Here is a 19,923-nt window from a genome sequence, read left to right as displayed (position 1 = left end):
TATTAGGACCCTGAGGAACACTGATGTACCGAGGGAATCTGGGGTGCAAGTCCATAGCTCCCAGAATGTGGCAAGACGGGTAGGTAAGGAGGTGAAGGAGGCGCACGGCACACTTGCTGACATCGGTCAGGTGGTGAGTGTAAATGTTGGGAAGTCACGCTGCAGCTGTATAAAACTTCTGTCAGACCACATTTGGAGCATTGTGTGCAGTTCTGGGGCTTCAGAGAGGGTGCAGAAGAGGTTCATTGGGATGTTGTCTGGCTCAGAGAGTGTCTGCTGGAGGGAGAGGTTGGAAGACTTGTGTTGTTTTCTCTGGAGCGACAGTGGGGGACGGGAACCTGATAGAAGTCTATACAATTGTAAGGGTACAGACACAAAGACAATCAGAGTCTTTTTCCCAGGGCGGAAAATTCAAATACTGTGGTTTTATGTGAGGGGGGAAAGGCAGGTTTTGGACACAAAGGGAGGTCGGTGCCCTGGATGCGCTGCCAGGGGAAGTGGTGGAAGCAGATCCGACAGCAAAGTTTCGGAACCATTCAGCCAGCCACATGAGCAGACAGGAATAGAGGGATGTAGACCATGTGCCAGCCAGCGGGATTAGTGTGGATGGGTATCATGGTACAGCACAGACATGGTGGGCCAAAGGAGCTGTCCCTGAACTGTTCTATATCCCATGTTCCCCGACAACAAAGCCTGGAGAGAGACGGTCAGAGAACAGTGGGACCCGGCACCAGTTGGGCAGTGATGCCGCTGCCCCACTCCCCAGTGATGAGAAACCGTCCCTTCCCCTTCCCGCCGCTGCTTCCTTCCCCCAGAGCCAGACGCTGGGCACTGCCAGCCTGGGACTGCGTGAACAGGGACATCCGACCTTTTCCAAAGCAGCCCCGAGCCCACTGCCTTGAGCGGACATTTGCGGTGCAGACTGTGCTGCAGCAGCCCCGGGGACACCAGCTCCTTGCCTCAGGACCCGGCCAATCACAATATCACAAGACAAGGGAGCAGAAGCAGGCCATTCGGCCCATCAAGTCTGCTCCAAGGAAAAGGGAAAAAATGAGAAATGAGAAATGGGGGGAGGAAGAAGAAGAGCAAAAAAACCTATTCTAATCCCAATTTCCGGCCTTATCCCCATATCCCTTGATACCCCAACTATTTAGATATCTATCTATATCTTCCTTAAACGCCCCCAATGATCTGGCCTCCACTGCTGTACCTGGCAAGGAATCCCACAATTTAACCACCCTCTGGCTAAAGAAATTTCTCCTCATCTCTGTTTTGAAACTGTACCCTCTAATTCTAAGATTGTGCCCTCTGGTCCTGGACTCACCCACCGAGGTAAACAGCCTAGCCACATCTACTCTGTCCATTCCTTTCAACATTCTATATGTCGCTATGAGGTCCCCTCTCATTCTTCTGTACTCCAGTGAGTACAATCCAAGAGCTGACAAACGCTCATCATACGTAAGCCCTTTCATTCCGGGAATCATCCTCGTAAATCTCCTCCGAACCCTCTCCAACATCAAAACATCCTTCCTAAAATATGGGGCCCAAAACTGCGCACTGTATTCCAAATGACGCCTCACTAGTGCCCTGTAGAGCCTCATCAACACTTCCTTACTTTTATACACTATACCTCTCGAAATGAATGCCAACATAGCATTGGCTTTCTTTACCACCGATCCGACCTGCACGAGTACCCCCAAGTCCCTTTATACTTCTGTACTTTGAATTTTCTCTCCTTCTAGATGATAATCTGCCAGTTTATTTCTGATTCCAAAGTGTACAACTGCACATTTCTCAACATTGAATCTCATCTGCCATTTCCTTGCCCATTCTCCAAAACTATCTAGGTCTCTCTGCAAACTTCCTGTCTCCTCAATACTCCCTACTCCTCCACCTATCTTGGTGTCATCCACAAACTTAGCCACAAAACCATTTACTCCATCATCCAAATCGTTAACGTACACGGTAAAAAGAAGCGGCCCCAATACCGACCCCTGCAGAACACCACTAGTAACCGGTAGCCAACCAGAACAAGATCCTTTTATTTCCACCCTTTGCTTCCTGCCAACCAGCCAATGCTCCACCCATTCTGTTATCCTACCTGTAATTCTACGACCTCTTATCTTATTAATCAGTCTCTTATGAGGCACCTTGTCGAAGGCCTTTTGAAAGTCTAAATACACAACATTTACCGCCTCCCCCTTATCCACCCTACCTGTAATTTCTTCAAAAAACTCCAATAGGTTGGTCAGGCAGGATCTTCCCTTCACAAAACCATGTTGGCTAGGACCTATCTTGCCTTACACTTCTAGGTATTCCATAACCCCATTCTTGAGGATAGATTGCAATAACTTTCCCACCACTGACGTCAGACTGATAGGTCTGTAATTTCCTTTATGCTGCCTCCCTCCTTTCCTATACAGCGGAACTACATTTGCGACCCTCCAGTCCTCTGGGACCATGCCGGAATCTATCGATTCCTGGAAAATTATCACCAATGCCTCCACTATCTCTAAAGCCACCTCCTTCAGAACCCGAGGATGGACCTCATCCGGTCCGGGAGACTTATCAATCTTTAGCCCATTTAGTTTTCCTAGCACCTTCTCTCTAGTTATCTTAACTGAACTCAGTTCCATTTCGTGAGACTCCTGACTAACTGGCACATTGCTGATGTCCTCCACAGTGAAGACCGATGCAAAATACTCATTCAATTCCCCTTCCATCTCTTTATCATCCATTATAATATCTCCTGCACCGTTGTCAATTGGTCCTATATCAACCCGTGTCTGTCTTTTACTCCTTATATATTTAAAAAAAACTTATAGTATCCTTTCGAATGTTATCCGCCAACTTCCTTTCATAATTCACCTTTTCTTTCCTAATGACCTTCTTAGTTTCTTTCTGCAGGTTTTTAAAAGTTTCCCAGTCTTCTGTTTTCCCACTAATTTTTGCTTCTTTGTACGCCGTCCCTTTTGCTTTTATTTTAGCCTTCACATCTCTCGTTATCCACATTTTTGCCTTTTTTCCATTCAAAACCTTCGTTTTTCTTGGAATATATCTATCCTGCATTTTCCTTATTACTTGTAGAAATTCCTTCCATTTCTCCTCTGCCGTCCCTCCATCTAGCTTACTCTTCCAATCAATTTGGGCCAACTCCTCTCTCATACCATTGTAATTTCCTTTTTTCCACTGAAATATCGATACACCAGTTATCAGCTTCTCCTTCTCAAACTTGAGACGGAACTCAATCATATTATGATCACTAGTTCCCAGTGGTTCCTTTCCCTTTAGTTCCCTAATCACCTCTGGTTCATTACACAGTACCCAATCCAAAACAGCTGATCCCCTGGTGGGCTCATCAATAAGTTGCTCCAAAAAACCGTCCCGTAGACATTCCACAAACTCACTCTCCTGAGTTCTACTGCCTTGCTGGATTTCCCAGTCCACCTTCATGTTAAAATCCCGCATAATTATCTTCACATTGTCACTCTGGCACGTTTTTTCTATCTCAAACTGCAACTTATCATCCACTTCCTGACTGCTATTTGGGGGCCTATATATAACTGCCACTATTGTCCTTTTACCCTTGCTACTTCTTTGCTCCACCCATAAGGATTCCACCTCTTCTGACCCAATGTCCTTCCTTTCTATTGATTTTATATCGCTACTAACCATCATGGCCACACCTCCCCCTCTGCCTACCCGCCTATCCTTCCACACTGTGTGTCCCTGGACATTCAGTTCCCAATCACATCCATCATAAAGCCATGACTCGGCGTTTGCCACAGTGTCGTATTTATTAACCTGTATTTGTGCCACTAGGTCATCTACTTTATTCCTAATGCTACCTGCATTTAAATATAGTACATTTTGTCCAGTATCTGCTATTGATTTTGTTGTACTTCTATTGTTCAGCAGATTATCCTGACTTTTCACCTGCCTATCCTTCTTACCATCTTCACTACACACTCTTAGACATGTCTCTATATACCTCATCTTCTATCCTAACATCCTGTATCCTAACATCCTGATTTGTTGTACTTCTATTATTCAGCAAATTCTCCTGACTTCTCACCTGCCTGTCCTTCTTGCCATCCTCACTGCACACTGTCTTGGACTTGTTTCTATAAACTTCCTCCCTTACCCTAGCATCTTGTATCCTAACATCCTGGTTTCCATCCCCCTGCCAGATTAGTTTAAACCCTCCCCAACAGCTAAATTATACATTCCCGCCAGGATATTGGACCCTTTGGAGTTTAGGTGCAACAGCAGGAGCCCACAACTTGCTGCTGCATTTGCTGCCTATAATGGTCATTGTTTACTGGAGGGCGAACGTGAACTGATCCTGTGTGGCTCTGTGATTTGTTCCCCACTGATGTACTTCACATCCAATTGAACACTTTAACCAGACGCCAAAACATTAATGCTGTGACAGACAGACAACAGCCGAGAGGGAGCCCAATGGGACGTCCAGCACTGAACACGATATGAACAAGGTTGAGTTCCCGATCTGCAGCTCCCCACAGCACCTTCCCCTAACAGGACACTCTGCTGTCCCGGTGATTTCACACACTGTCCCGCCCCTGGTCAGTGGCCCAGTGCCCGCACCCCGCCCACCCTGAGGTGGGCTCAGTGTGGGGCCGGGGAATAGCCCACATTCCCCTTCACTCCCCCTAAGCTCAGGTAGTGTCCCCCCAATTCTGGGAAAACTGCCCCTTCCTGCCGCCCCACTATCCCCGGGGACCGCCTCTTCCCGGGAGTGCATGGCACAGGGATAGGGGCAGAACGTTCCCAGTCCTCATGGCCCGGCAGTGGCAGGTGGTTGGGATGGTGGGGGCACAGAAGGAGTTAAGATAAGGTAAGATATTTTCATTAGCCACATGTACATCAAAACACACAGTGAAATGCATCGTTTGCGTTACTGAGTATGTGCTGGGGGCAGCTCTGTATGGCCTGTATGTCTGTGGAATGTGGGAGGAAACCCACGGAGACACGGGGAAAACGAACAAGCTCCTTGCAGACAGCAGCTGGAATTCAAACCACGTCACTGATGCTGCAATAGCGCCGCACTAACCAGTGCACCACCGTGCCAGAGAGGTGGGTGTGTGGGTACATGGGTAGGCGGGCGGGCAGCTGGGTGTGCAGGTACAGTGGCATGCAAAAGTTTGGGCACCCCAGTCAAAATTTCTGTGAGTGTGAATAGTTAAGTGAGTAGAAGATGAACTGATCTCCAAAAGTCATAAAGTTAAAGATGGAACATTCTTTTCAACATTTTAAGCAAGATTAGTGTAGTGTCTTGTGCTATTTTAGAATGAAAAAGGGAAAGGAGCACCATGCAAATGTTTGGGCACCGCAAGAGATTTGAGCTCTCAAATAACTTTTACCAAGGTCTCAGATCTTCATTAGCTTGTTAGGGCTATGACTTGTTCATAGTCATCGTTAGGAAAGGCCAGGTGATGCAAATTTCAAAGCTTTATAAATACCCTGACTCCTCAAACCTTGTCCCAACAATCAGCAGCCATGGGCTCCTCTTAAGTGACTGCTTAGCACTCTGAAAATTAAAATAAATGATGCCCAAAAAGCAGGAGAAGGCTATAAGAAGATATCAAAGCGTTTTCAGGTAGCCGTTTCCTCAGTTCATAATGTAATTAAGAAATGGCAGTTAACAGGAATGGTGGAGATCAAGTTGAGGTCTGGAAGACCAAGAAAACTTTCCGAAAGAACTGCTCGTAGGATTGCTAGAAAGGCAAATCAAAACCCCCGTTTGACTGCAAAAGACCTTCAGGAAGATTTAGCAGAATCTGGAGTGGTGGTGCACTGTTCTACTGTGCAGTGACACCTGCAGAAGTAAGACCTTCATGGAAGAGTCATCAGAAGAAAACCTTTCCTGTGTTCTCACTACAAAATTCAGCGTCAGAAGTTTGAAAAGGAACAAATAAACAAGCCTGATGCATTTTGGAAACAAGTCCTGTGGACTGATGCAGTTAAAAAAGAACTTCTTGGCCGCAATGTGCAAAAGTATGTTTGGAGAAAAAAGGGTGCAGAATTTAATGAAAAGAATACCTCTCCAACTGCTTAGCACAGGGGTGGATCGATCATGCTTTGGGCTTGAGTGGCTCAGGGAACATTTCACTGATAGAGCGAAGAATGAATTCAATTAAACACCGGCAAATTCTGGAAGCAAACATCACACCATCTGTAAAAAAGCTGAAGATCAAAAGAGGATGGCTTCTACAACAGGATAACGATCCTAAACACATCTCAAAATCCACAATGGACTACCTCAAGAGGAACAAGCTGAAGGTTTTGCCATGGCCTTCACAGTCACCCGACCTAAACATCATCGAAAATCTGTGGATAGACCTCAAAATAGCAGTGCATGCAAGACAGCCCAAGAATCTCACAGAACCTGGAAGCCGTTTGCAAGGAAGAATGGGGGAAAATCCCCCAAACAAGAATTGAAAGACTCTTAGCTGGCTACAAAAAGCATTTACAAGCGTGATACTTGCCAAAGGGGGTGTTACTGAGTACTGACCATGCAGGGTGCCCAAACTTTTGCTTTGGGCCTTTTCCTTTGTTGTTATTTTGAATGTAAAAGATGGAAATAAAAAAGTAATCTTGTTTAAAATATTTAAAAAATGTGTCATCTTTAACTTTATGTCTTTTGAAAATCAAGTCATCTTTTACTCGCTTCACATCTTTTACTTTACTCACAGTAACAGAAATTTTGACCAGGGGTGCCCAAACTTTTGCATGCTACTGTATATTGTCTCAGGAAACTTTCTTGGGCACATTTTACAGATTCCACCCCATCCAGGCCCTGAACTCTCGGGTTAGTCCAGTCAATACCGGGGAAATTAAAATTTCCCACTAATACAACTTTACTATTCTTACAACTGTGAGCAATTTCTCTCCACACCTGCTCCTCAAGTTCCTGCTATTGGGGGGGGGGGGGGGGGGGGGGGGGTGGGGGTGGGGGTGGGGGTGGGGGGGGGGGGAGATGGTTCTATAATAATATGCTTCCCTTCTTGTTTCTAAGTTCTATCCATATGGTCTCACTGGAAGATTCCCCAAGAATATTATCTCTAAATCTATCTTACCCACCCTTCATTATCAAAAAGGCAACACTTGTTTACCTCGATTTCTTCTCCCTTTCCTCATCGCTAGAACCATAGAACAATACGGCACAATACAGGCCCTTCGGCCCACCATGTTGTGCCGCCATTCAAACCACACCTATGATTATATAACCCCTTCCTCGAACTTAAATTCCTCCATATGCTTATCTAACAATCTCTTGAACTTGTCCAACGTATCAGCCTCCACCACCACCCCAGGCAGCGCATTCCATGCACCAACCATTCTCTGGGTGAAAAACCTCCCTCTGACATCACTCTTGAACTTCCCACCCAATACCATAAAGCAATGTCCTCTTGTTTTGAGCATTGGTGCCCTGGGAAAGAGACGTTGGCTGTCCACTCTATCTATTCCTCCCAATATCTTGTATACCTCTATCAAGTCTCCTTCTCTCCAATGATAACAGCCCCAGCTCCTTTAATCTCTCCCCATAATCCATACTCTCCAATCCAGGCAGCATCCTGGTAAATCTCCTCTGCACCCTTTCCAACGTCTCCACATCCTTCCTATAATGAGGTGACCAGAACTGGACACAGTACTCCAAGTGCGGCCTAACCACAGTTTTGTAAAGCTGCATCATCACTTGGCGGCTCTTAAACTCGATCCCCCGATTTATGAAAGCTAACATCCCATAAGCTTTCTTAACTACCCTATCCACTTGTGAGGCAACTTTCAGTGATCTGTGGATATGAACCCCCAGATCCCCCTGCTCCTCTACACTGCCCAGAATCCTGTCATTCACCTTGTACTCCGCCTTGGAGTTTGTCCATCCAAAGTGTACCACCTCACACTTCTCCGGATTGAACTCCATCTGCCACTTGTCAGCCCAGCTCTGCATCCTATCAATATCCCTCTGCAAGCTTCTACAGCCCTCCACACTATCCACAACACCACCGATCTTTGTGTCATCTGCAAACTTGCTAACCCACCCTTCCACCCCCTCATCTAAGTCGTTAATAAATATCACAAAAAGCAGAGGTCCCAGAACCGATCCGTGTGGGACACCACTAGTCACAGCCCTCCAATCTGAATGCACTCCCTCCACCACAACACTCTGCTTTCTACAGGCTAGCCAATTTTGAATCCACATGGCCAAGCTTCCCCGGATCCCTTGGCCTCTGACCTTCCGAAGAATCCTACCATGCAGAACCTTATCAAACGCCTTACTAAAATCCATGTAGACCACATCCACCGCACTACCTTCATCAATCATCCTGGTCACCTCCTCAAAGAACCCTATCAGGCTTGTGAGGCAAGATCTTCCCTTCACAAAACCATGCTGGCTGTCCCTAATCAGTCCATGTTTCTCCAAATGCTCATAGATCCTTCTCTTAGAATTCTTTCCAACAGCTTACCCACCACAGACGTAAGGCTCACCGGCCTGTAATTCCCTGGACTATTCCTACTACCTTTTTTGAATAAGGGGACAACATTCGCCACCCTCCAATCCTCCGATACCATCCCCATGGACAACGAGGACTCAAAGATCCTAACCAATGGTAAAGCAATCTTCTCCCTTGCTTCACGAAGCAGCCTGGAGAATATTCCGTCAGGCCCCGGGAACTTATCTGTCCTAATATTTTCTAACAACTCCATCACATCCTCTCTCTTGATATCTACATACTCCAGAACATTACCCTCACCTACACAGTTCTCAGCATCATCAAGACCCCTCTCCTTTGGTGAATACAAGAGAAGTATTCATTGAGAACCTCACCCACTTCCACTGCTTCCAGGCACATCATCCCACCGTTGTCTCTAATAGGACCTACCTTTACCCTAGCCATCCTTCTGCTCTTTACGTACGGGAAAAAAGCCTTAGGATTCTCCTTAACTCTGCTTGCCAAAGCCTTTTCATCTCCTTCTCACTCTCCTCAGCCCTTTCTTAAGCTCCTTCCTTGCTACTCTATATTCCTCATGAGCCCTGTCAGATCCTTGCTGTTTACACCTTATGTATGCTACCCTCTTCTTCCTAACTAGTTGTTCCACCTCTCTCATCACCCACAGTTCCTTCACCTTAGCATTCCTTCTCTGCCGCACCGGGACAAATTTATCCCTAACATCCTGCAAATGATCCCTGAACATCGACCACATCTTCATAGTAAATTTCCCTTCAAAAATGTCACCCCAATTTACCCTCCCAAGTTCTCACCTTTATAGCCTCATAATTCGCCTTTCCCCAATTAAATATCTTCCCGTCCTCTTTGCTCCTATCCCTGTCCATGACAATTCTAAAGGTTATGGAGCAATGGTCACTGCCCCCCAAATGTTCACCCACCGATAGATCTGTCACCTGACCTGGTTCATTACCTAAAACTAGATCTAATATGGCATTCCCTCTAGTCGGCCTGTCAACATACTGCATCAAGAATCTATCCTGGACACACTTAACAAACTGCGCCCCGTCTAACCCCTTGGTAATAAGTAGGTGCCAATCAATATTTGGACAGTTGAAGTCTCCCATTATAATAACCCTGTTATTTTCGCATCTCTCCAAAAACTGCCTCCCAATCTGCTCCTCATTATCCCTACTGCTACCGGGGGGCCTATAGAATACTCCCAGAATGGTAACTGCCCCTTTCTTATTCCTAACTTCCACCCATATTGACTCTAGAGGATCCTTCTACATTATATACCCTTTCTGCAGCTGTAACAGTGGCCCTGACCAGTATCGCCACCCCTCCTCCTCTTCTCCCACCCCCCCCCATCCCTTTTAAAACACTGAAAACCAGGAATATTCATTATCCATTCCTGCTCCGGTCAGCCATTCCTGATGCTTCTCGCGTTCAAGTACATGCACTTCAGCCCATCCACCTTACTACTTTTATAGCCTGTACCCTGCCTCTCCATCCTCAAAGCCTATCTACCTGTCAGATCTGACTTTTCCCCACCCCCTTCTTCCTGACCTTCTCCTTTGGTTCCCTTCCCCCTCGCAATCTAGTTTAAACCCTCCTGAACCACCCAGCAAACCTGGCCGCAAGGATAACCTCCCCCAACCTAATTCGATCTGCCTATCACCCCACCTCAGTTGGTTCCACCAATCGTTTACCAGCTCCGGTCACACCTTCCCTCTCACATATGCATACTGGTCACTTTCGTTCCACACTCTCAGTGCTGATGCAGGACCTGGACCTGAAACGGCCGCGCTCCTTTGCCTCCACATATGCTGCGCAACCCGTCGGGTTCATCCTGCGTTGGTTTTATGCTCCATCTCACATTCTTCTCCTCCTCTCCCTCTCTCACGACCCTTCACTCATTCTGCATCTTTCACCTCAAAATTCCCTTTACTTCACCCCTCCCCTCTCCCTCACGTCAGTCACCCCTCAATCTCTGCTTTCTCCTCCCGGTCACAGACGTTCATTCCTCCTCTCCATTTCGCACAACCCCCTCCTGACGGACTCCCACAATCCATCTCTCGCTGCACTCATCTCTCACTACAACACAATGGCAATTTCCCTGTTCCCTCCCTCCCACTCTCCCCCAAGTTCCGCTCTCACCCACACTCTATCTTCACACGCTCCACTATCTCCAACTGACCCCTTTTCCTCTGCTGCTCCCCTCTTTCCTTTTCCCACTCTCCATGTATCCCTTTCCTTCTCCTACTGCTCTCTATCCCTTCGCTCGCACTCTGGCTACTCTCCTTCTCTCACGCTCTGACCACATCCACTCACCCCTGTCCTCGCTTAATCTCTTGCACCTTCCCCTCTCTTGCACCTCCCATTTCATTCCCTCCTTCCCTTCTCTCACGCTGTGCTCACTCCCAATGATCCCATAACCTTCCCTTTCCCTGTTCCTCTCTCGCACCTCCCCACATTCTCACACTGTACCTTCCACCCAGCAGCCTCTTGGCCGACATTCCCTCCTCTCCACCTCCTCTCACCCTCCGAATCACACTCTCCTTTCTTCTCTGTCACTCTTCCCCATCTGTGGATACTCCTCCCTCTCATCTCTCCCGATATCCCTCTGTGATTTCCAGGCTTTGACAGATTTATTTTTGGTTGTCAGTGGCCTGGTCGATGCTCCCAGAACACCTCCCTCCTTTCTTCCCTCCCCACTCTCATTCTCATCCCCACCCCAACACACCCATCAATAGCAGTCGGATATTGAGGCCTGGATGAGTTTATTTGTTGGCAGTGGGTTGCTGCGTGAGACACTCGCAGGTCACGGCTCTCATACCCCTCCCCTCCCTCTCGACACCGCCCAGTCATGGTGCTGGGATGTTGAGGCTTGGATGAGTTTATTTGGGGTTGGCAGTGGGATGCTGCATTGCTGGTCCCAGGACACCAACCCTCTAGAAGGCAAACAGTCCATGAGGTTTGGCATAGCCCAGCTGTGACTAGTTGTTGAGAGCAGACACGAAGCCCAGGGTGGTCTCCATCTGGAGCGGTTTCTCGAGCAGGAGAGGGCCATTGGCTCGGCCTGGGAGGGGCTGATCCCGCTGGGCAATCTGTACCAGACAGGTCAGCTCGGTGCGGAAACGGTGCAACTGTGGACAGAGGAGAGGGAAGGTGAGGCAGAGAGTGGAAAATAGAGGGCAAAAGGTGACGGAAAGAGAGAGTGGTAGACAGGCCCTGGGAGAGCTTGGGTGGAGACAGCTCAGTTGGAGAGAGAATGCAGAGAGATATGGACAGAAACTAGTAGAGTGAGGGTTTAGAGAGTAAAGCGCGGAGAGAGGTAGATAACGAGAGAGAGATGGGTAAAGAGGTTGGGTGCAGAGGGAGGGGTGGAAAATGAGTTAACTGCCATCATCACCACCAGTAAAGACTTGGTATTCAGAAAAGCAACTGCTACCAATCCCTTGGACCTTGTGGTCTTATACCTATGATAAAGAGTGGATGCAGTAGTTGTGATCTTGACAAAATCCAAAGAAAGCCACATGATTGACTTTCGGACCTCAAACGAAGATGTCGCTGGAGGAAACAGGAAATGAAAGCCCTGTGCAATACAGGTGCAACAGTAACCGTAGGGCCTTTCATCTCTGTCTTCCTTGGCCAAAACAAACAGGCAATAATACAGAGGAGGGAACGTTCGTGGAGTGTGTACATGATGCGATTTTAGACCAAAACGTTGTGGGACTGAAACGGGACCAGAAATGTTGGAAGAACTTGGATAGTAAGCAGGGGCCCTTCCTCTGAACACTGATAATCTGACCGGAGATCAGACTTTTCTGGACAAGATACTTAGTGGTTTGGGGAAGAGGCACCAGAAGGTGATAGAATTGCCCATTCGGAGGGAGAATGAAGGAGTGCGTCATCAGGGTACACTGGAGGTGTGAGGAAGCTGGAATCGATCGGGTTTCTGGGGAGTGGGCAGAGAGATCAACTGACGTGAGAAGTGGGAGAAGTTTAGAACCCAAAGGTGGACTGGGAATGACAGAGGATGGACTGTGAGAGTGAGCGTCCTCTCTGCTCACCTCCTGCCCAACGTTATCCTCACTCTGCTGTCACCCCACCCATTCAGTCCCTCCGCATTCTGCTGTACCAGCCGCCACTCGCGCCTGCCTACTCTCATCTCCATTTATCTGCACTTCCTCCACCCTCATTCACCCACCAACACACCCTCTTCATCCCCGCATCTCCGCTCCATTCCCATCGGCCCTCTGGTTCCCCCTTCCATCTCTCTCCTTTTCATTTATTCCTCATTCACATTTCCATCCTCTCCACCTCCACATCTCTCTCGCTCTCCATGACTCCTCTCCCTCTCGTCCCCCTCACATCCCCCTCGCCTGTCCTGTCCCTCCTCCACCACCTTTTCTCCCTTCCCCTCCCATCTATACCCCTCTTCCCCTCTCCCATCCCTCCTCCTCCCACTTTCCATATTCTCTCCGTTCCCTCCTCAGCACCCACCTGTCCCACCTCTTCATCCCTTCACCCTCTTGTAATCCATATGCCCAGTCACCCCTCTACCTCTCTTCTCCATATCCTCCCCATCTCTTCCCTTTCTCCATCCTCATCCACTCTCTACTCTTCCCTGTCCATCCTTTCCCATTTCGCTCCATCATCTCCCACTTCCCTCCATCCTCTTTCCTCTCCCATACCCATCCCCTCTCCCTCCTCCGACATCTTCTTCTAGCAAGCCTCGCATTTGATATCCCTTTTGCCCTCCATCCTCTGACCTTCCTTCCTCCTGACATTCTCCCTCCCCACCCTCACCTTGCAGAGGGAGGACAGTTCGTGCTCTCTCTCTGCCCCAGGGTGTTCTGTCAGGATAACAAACGGCAGATCTCGAGACCACGGATTCCACCAGGAACGGAACGATGGTCGCCGCAGTTTGTCCCATTGAACCCACAGCCCGAGACCGGATCGCCTGGGTTCAAAGGGCAGCAGGATGAGTTCACATCAGAGGTCACACTCAGACATGTTCATACCCTGGGGCACTCCCCACTGTCACCCTATACTGGATACAGCTTCAATTCCACCCGTTACTCCCCTACATATCCCCTACTTACTCTCTGAAACCTCACACATGCACAAAGCCTCAGGGATTCACACCCACACAGCACCTCACACAATCCTTATCCACTGACCCGAGGTTAGTGAGGGGAGGGTGAACCAGCCTGGGTCCCTGCTCTCCATTCACTGTAGGAGATGGAGGGGGGAATCAGTTTGGGTTTCTGCTCCCAATCCCAGTCCACTAACTCCTGGATCAGGAAGGGATAAGCATAATTCAGTCCGGGATTCATCTGATCCCTGTCCACAGAGTTAAGAAGGGAATGAGTCCGTCGGGGGTCCTGTTCTCGATCCCTGTCCAGTGACAGCTGAGTCATTGAGGGAGGGGGTGACAAGTCAGTCAACGTTCCTTCTCCATTCCCCGTCACTGGACTAATGAGGAGTCGAATCAGGAATGTTCCTCCTCCTGATCTCAGTCGATGCCTTTGCTCCCAATACCTGTTCACTGATTTCTGCCAGAAGGAGTGTTTTAATCAGCAAAGTTTCCTGCTCCCAATCCAGGTGGACTGATGCCTGAATTGGGGAGCTGTGAATCAACCAGGGTTCCTGCTCCTAATCTCTGTCAACTATTCTCTGGTGTAGAAAGAGCATGAAACACCCTGGGTTTCTGCACCTGATTCCTGGCCAGAGATTCCTGTTGCTCTAACCCAGACTGTGCGTCTGTTCCCTCCCCAGTGGTTGAGTTGTCGGAGACCCCAATGTTTACACACCTGCTGAGGGAGGTGGCTGGGAACTGGAAGTGTCCAACTGTAATGCTGTCGATGTAGTGAAGGGGAATCCTCAGCATTAAGTGACAGTAGAGTCCCACAAAGTCATAGTGACACACCAGCAGCACTCGAGGGGTCAGCAGCACCAGTCTCTCAGTCTCCCAGTTCCAGTGGTCCATTCTGAGTGGGACAGATGGTGAGAAGGATTCAGTCACTGCTGCTCCCTGGGGACAAAACTCTCCAATGGGAATATCAGACGCATCATCCCATCTAAACTCCAGTCTCAGCGTAACCGTACCCTGAGACACATCCTCTCCTATCCCTGACTCCCAATTCAGAGCCTGACAATCACCAACCCACTGACCCACAGCCAAGCCCTGATTCAAAGCCTAACCAACCTCAACCCTTGACAAGCACCCCAGCCTGATTAATGTCCCCAGACCACAACTTGGCCTGACTCCCCCACCCCGACTGACACACTGGCCTGATCAATATCCCTAGACCACACCCTGGCCTGATTACCCACCCAACTCCATTAGGTTTCTCAAACAGGACCTACCCTTCCTGAATCCATGCTGTGTCTGCCCGATGGAACCACTTCTATTCAGATGTTTCTGTCTTCCTTAATGATAGCTTCAAGCATTTTCCCGACTAAAGACGTTAAGATAACTAGCCAAGCCTTTTGCCTACATCCCTTTTTTAAACAGTGGTGTGACATTCAGCATCTTCCAATTTGCTGGGACCTGGCCAGAGTACAGAGAATGATGGTAAATTATCACAAACATGTTGACTACATCTTCCACCATTTCTTTCAGTACCCTGGGATGGATCCCATCAAGACAAGGGGACCCACCAGTTTGCTCATCATTACCTATTTAGTGACAGCGATTGTATTGAGGTCCTCACATCCCATCGCATCCACAACATCTCTCTAACCATGTCCTCCACGTGAAGACTGACACAAAATAGTCATTCAAGGCCCCGGCCATTTCCATATTACCCAGTATTAATTCCCCCTCTCATCTTCCAAGGGACCTAGGGGCACTTTAGCCACCATTTTTAGTTTTATATAATTAGAGAAACCTTTTCTATGTTTTTATATTTTATGCTAGTTTTTTCATAATCTATATTTCCTTTCATTATTGCTCACTTTGTGATTTTTCATTGCATTTTAAAGCATTCCCAATCTTCCAGTTTCTCACTACTCTTGGCAATGTTGTATGCACGAGCTTTTAGCTTGATTTCTTTAGTTGTCCAAAGCTGGCTGTTCTCATCCTTACTGTCCTTGCTTATAACTGGAATATATATACAGTGGTATCCAAAAGTTTGGGTACCCCTGTTCAAAATTTCTGTTACTGTGAATAGTTAAGTGAGTAGAAGATGAACTGATCTCCAAGAGTCATAAAGTTAAAGATGGAACATTCTTTTCAACATTTTAAGCAAGATTAGCGTATTATTTTTGTTTTGTACAATTTTAGAGTGAAAAAAGGAAAGGAGAACCACGCAAAAGTTTGGGCGCCCCAAGAGATTTGAGCTCTCAAATAACTTTTACCAAGGTCTCAGACCTTCATTAGCTTGTTAGGGTTATGACTTAAGTCATCGTTAGGAAAGGCCAGGTGATTCAAATTTCAAAGCTTTATAAATACCCTGACTCCTCAAACCTTGTCCCAACAATCAATAGCCATGGGCTCCTCTAAGCAGCTGCTTAGCACTCTGAAAATTAAAATGAATGATGCCCACAAAGCAGGAGAAGGCTATAAGAAGATAACAAAGCATTTTCAGGTAGCCGTTTCCTCAGTTCGTAATGTAATTAAGAAATGGCAGTTAACAGGAATGGTGGAAGTGAAGTTGAGGTCTGGAAGACCAAAAAAACTTTCCAAGAGAACTGCTCGTAGGATTGTTAGAAAGGCAAACCAAAACTCCCGTTTGACTGCAAAAGACCTTCAGGAAGATTTAGCAGAATCTGGAGTGGTGGTGCTCTGTTCTACTGTGCAGTGACACCTGCACAAATATGTCCTTCATGGAAGAGTCATCAGAAGAAACCCTTTCCTGAATCCTCACCACAAAATTCAGCGTCAGAAGTTTGCAAAGGAACACCTAAAATCTCAAGCCTGATGCATTTTGGAAACGAGTCCTGTGGACTGATGCAGTTAAAATAGAACTTCTTGGCCGCAATGTGCAAAGGTATGTTTGAAGAAAAAAGGGTGCAGAATTTCATGAAAGAACACCACTCCAACTGTTAAGCACGGGGTGGATCGAATCAGGCTTTGGGCTTGTGTTGCAGCCAGTGGCTCGGGGAACTTTTCACTGGTAGAGGGAAGGACGAATTCAATTAAATACCAGCTAATTCTGGAAGTAAACATCACACCGTCTGTAAAAAAGCTGAAGATGAAAAGAGGATGTCTTCTACAACAGGATAACGATTCTAAACATATCTCAAAATCCACAATGGACTACCTCAAGAGGCACAAGCTAAAGGTTTTGCCATGGCCCTCACAGTCCCACGACCTAAACATCATCGAAAGTCTGTGGATAGACCTCAAAAGAGCAGTGCATGCAAGATGGTCCAAGAATCTCACAGAACTAGAACCCTTTTCCAAGGAAGAATTGGCAAAAATCCCCCAAACAAGAATTGAAAGACTCTTAGCTGGCTACAAAAAGCGTTTACAAGCTGTGATACTTGCCAAAGGGGGTGTTACTAAGTAATGACCATGCAGGGTGCCCAAACTTTTGCTTTGGGCCCTTTTCCTTTTTTCATTATTTTGAAACTGTAAAAGATGGAAATAAAAAAATAATCTTGCTTAAAATATTAAAGAAATGTGTCATCTTTAACTTTATGCCTTTTGGAAATCAGGCCATCTTTTACTCGCTTAGCTATTCACAGTAACAGAAAGTTTGACCAGGGTGCCCAAACTTCTGCATGCCACTGTAGTTGTAAAAAACACCATGAAAAATCTTTTTGAATGTCTTCCGCTGTTCCTCAACTGTCCCACCATACAGCCTGTGTTCCCAGTCTACGCTCGCCAACTCCTGCTTATCCTGTTGTAGTGTCCTTTTTTAGCAAAATACACTGGTTTCAGTACGAACTACTGCACCCTCCATTTGTATGAGAAATTCAATCACACTATGGTCACTCTTTCCAAGAGGATCCTTAACGACATCATTAATGTTATCTGTCTCATTGCACAGGACCAGATCTAAGATAGATCTAAGTTTCCCATGATCCACTCTGTCAACTCCCCTTATGATTTTGTCCACCACTCTCCAGTCTACCTTCAGCCTCCTCTGCTCCAGCTAAAAGGCACCCATTCTCTCCTCACAACTGAAGTGGTCCAATCCATGCCACATCCTGCTGAATCTCCTCTGCATCTCCACTAGTGCCAGCACCAACTTTCTTTGTTGCAGGGACCAGACAGCACAGAGCACTCCGCTGTGACCTGATCAATTGTTTAGAAAGTTGCATTCAAGACCTGCGTGCACTCACATGCTGAGCCCCGGATAATGCAGGCAAGTATCCTCTTTGCTTTCTTCATAACCTAATCTCCCTGTTGCCTCCATTCCGGATCCTTGGACTTATACACTGAGGCACTATGATCCACAACTCGCCCCAAGGTCTGACCATTCATTCCATTTTTTGACTTTCCCCTCTATCCCCATATCGCTTCTTCCTCCCACCATCTGCACCTCCATCTTCCCTCTCATTCTCCTCTCCATTCTGCCTTCCATCTAAATCCTTCCCTTCTCCCTTTCCTGCCATTCCACCTCATCTCATTTCCCAGTGTCTCTCCTCCCTCACCCTCTCTCCATTGATATCCAGGTCTGTCTCACTCCATCAAACCCAGGCACCCACATCCCTGCTCTCTGCTCCACTGAGATCTGGGCTTCACTCACTCTGTCAGAATCCAGGCTCCGTCCACTTTGCCATCTTCCTCCATTAGTTTTTTTCTCAGTCTCATTGATGTCTGCTTGCAACGTCCCTGGCTGAGGGAGAGACAGAGACCGTGACCATTCACTGAGGAGACATACTGTAAGTCGTGACCTCTAACTGGGGAGAGGCAGAGATGCTGATCATTGACTGGGAGACACAGAGAACGTGATCCCCTCTGGGGACAGAGGGGCAGAAAGAGACCATGACCCGTTACTGTGGAGAGACAGAGGCTCACTTCACTCTCTCTACCCCCAACCATCAGAGAGGGAGTTCTCCACCCCCACCATGGCCAGTCTGTGTTGCACACCCCAGACACACAGCTGGATCCCAGATGCATCTACACCAACATGTGACTCCGAAATGAAGCCTAGATGCACAAAAGGATCCCAGGCCCAGTTCCATCTCCGAAAACATAATGCTGTAATGATGTACAGATGCAGAGAAAGATCCCAGATCCAACTCCTCAAACGTGACCCAGAAGTATTCTCCCCATGCACAGCAGGATGCCAGATCCATTGTCCCCCACGGTGGCTCAGGAGTGTTTCCCAGATATACAGCATGATCCCAGATCCATCACACCAAACACTTGACACTGAAGTGAGGCCCAGGCATACAGCAAGATCCCAGATCCATCTGCACCAATGCATAACAGTGAAGTGAAGCCCGGACACACAACAGGAATCCAGACCCACCTCCCACCCATTCCGTGATGCAGACTCACCTGTAAAGCAAAGAAATCATCCTGGTGGCCATGGCTCAAGGATGGGGGGATGATGGGGGAGAAATCCCCTTGGGGAAGTGGTGGATACAATCGGGAGAAGTCAGCAGGAGGTACAGGGGTCGCGCCCCACCCAACCCCGGGGCACAGGCCGCACCCTCTTCCACTGCCTCATCAGGTGTCACAGATTCTACTGACCCTGGAGGAAGGGTCTCAATCTCTTTCACCTCCGAAGAGGGAAGCCAGGGCTTTGGCTGATTGCTCATGGCAGGCAGAGGATATCCCAGCTCCTCCCAAATCAGTGCAGGAATCCAGAGGCTCAAGAACAGAATTGACTCCAGTCCTGGTGAAAACAAAGCAGGAAACTGCTGGGATGGTCAGTGTCAGAGTCAGGGTCAGGATCTGTCAGTTCTTCAGGACACAGCAACTGGGGAAGATCTTCTACCGCTGAGAATAAAACAGGAAGCTGCTGGGAGGTGGGAAGCCTCGATATCAACATCCAAACAGAACAGCAATAGGGAAAAAAACAGGTTCATGTTGCTAGGAAACAAGCCAGCACCCAACAAGGAAATAACCAAGAGCAAAACAAAAGAGGAAGTGTTTTTTTGCATTTCAAAGAGTTACAATGAGGTGTGCTTGGTGAACCAGACTGTTTCAGTGACGGTTGTGGGGTGTATCAGTGTTGCAGTGAGGGGCGTGGGCTGTACCAGAGGGTTACAGAGAGGGGGGCGGGGTGTGGAGTATCAAAGTGTTACAGTGCGGGGTGTACCAGGGTGTTGCAGTGAGATGCACGGTGTGTATCAGAGTGTTACAATGAGGGGCGTGGGGTGTACCAGCGTATCACAGTGAGGGGTTTGGGGTGTACCAAAGTGTTACAATGCGGGGTGTACCAGGGTGTTACAGTGAGACGTGCAGCTTGTACTAGAGTCTTACAGTGAGGGGTGTACCAGGGTGTTACAGTGACAGTTGCGGAGAGTATCGGAG

The 19,923-nt window shown here is 47.8% G+C and overlaps 1 protein-coding gene across 1 annotated transcript; it reads right to left on the bottom strand.

The window, feature by feature from the left end:
* Nucleotides 1-11,473: 11,473 nt before the first annotated feature.
* On the bottom strand, nucleotides 11,474-14,472 carry LOC127585647 (tumor protein p63-regulated gene 1-like protein). The gene is made up of 3 exons (XM_052043268.1): nucleotides 14,297-14,472; nucleotides 13,290-13,443; nucleotides 11,474-11,623 (listed from the first exon to the last, which is right to left on the bottom strand). Exons 1-3 carry the CDS (start codon nucleotides 14,470-14,472, stop codon nucleotides 11,474-11,476), a joined length of 480 nt encoding a protein of 159 aa, XP_051899228.1.
* Nucleotides 14,473-19,923: the final 5,451 nt, after the last annotated feature.

Source organism: Pristis pectinata, chromosome 33, assembly GCF_009764475.1.
Source record: "Pristis pectinata isolate sPriPec2 chromosome 33, sPriPec2.1.pri, whole genome shotgun sequence".
NCBI lineage: Eukaryota > Metazoa > Chordata > Chondrichthyes > Rhinopristiformes > Pristidae > Pristis > Pristis pectinata.
Note: the sequence above shows the minus strand (reverse complement) of the source record. Positions and strands in the feature narration are given on the sequence as shown.

Excerpts from the sequence above, each read along its gene's own strand:
- LOC127585647 (XM_052043268.1), bottom strand. The coding sequence starts at position 14,472 with ATGGACCACTGGAACTGGGAGACTGAGAGACTGGTGCTGCTGACCCCT. Across the intron at positions 13,444-14,296 it reads CCAGCCACCTCCCTCAGCAG|GCGATCCGGTCTCGGGCTGT; the intron begins GTGTGTAAACAT and ends CTTTGAACCCAG. Across the intron at positions 11,624-13,289 it reads AACTGTCCTCCCTCTGCAAG|TTGCACCGTTTCCGCACCGA; the intron begins GTGAGGGTGGGG and ends CTCTGTCCACAG.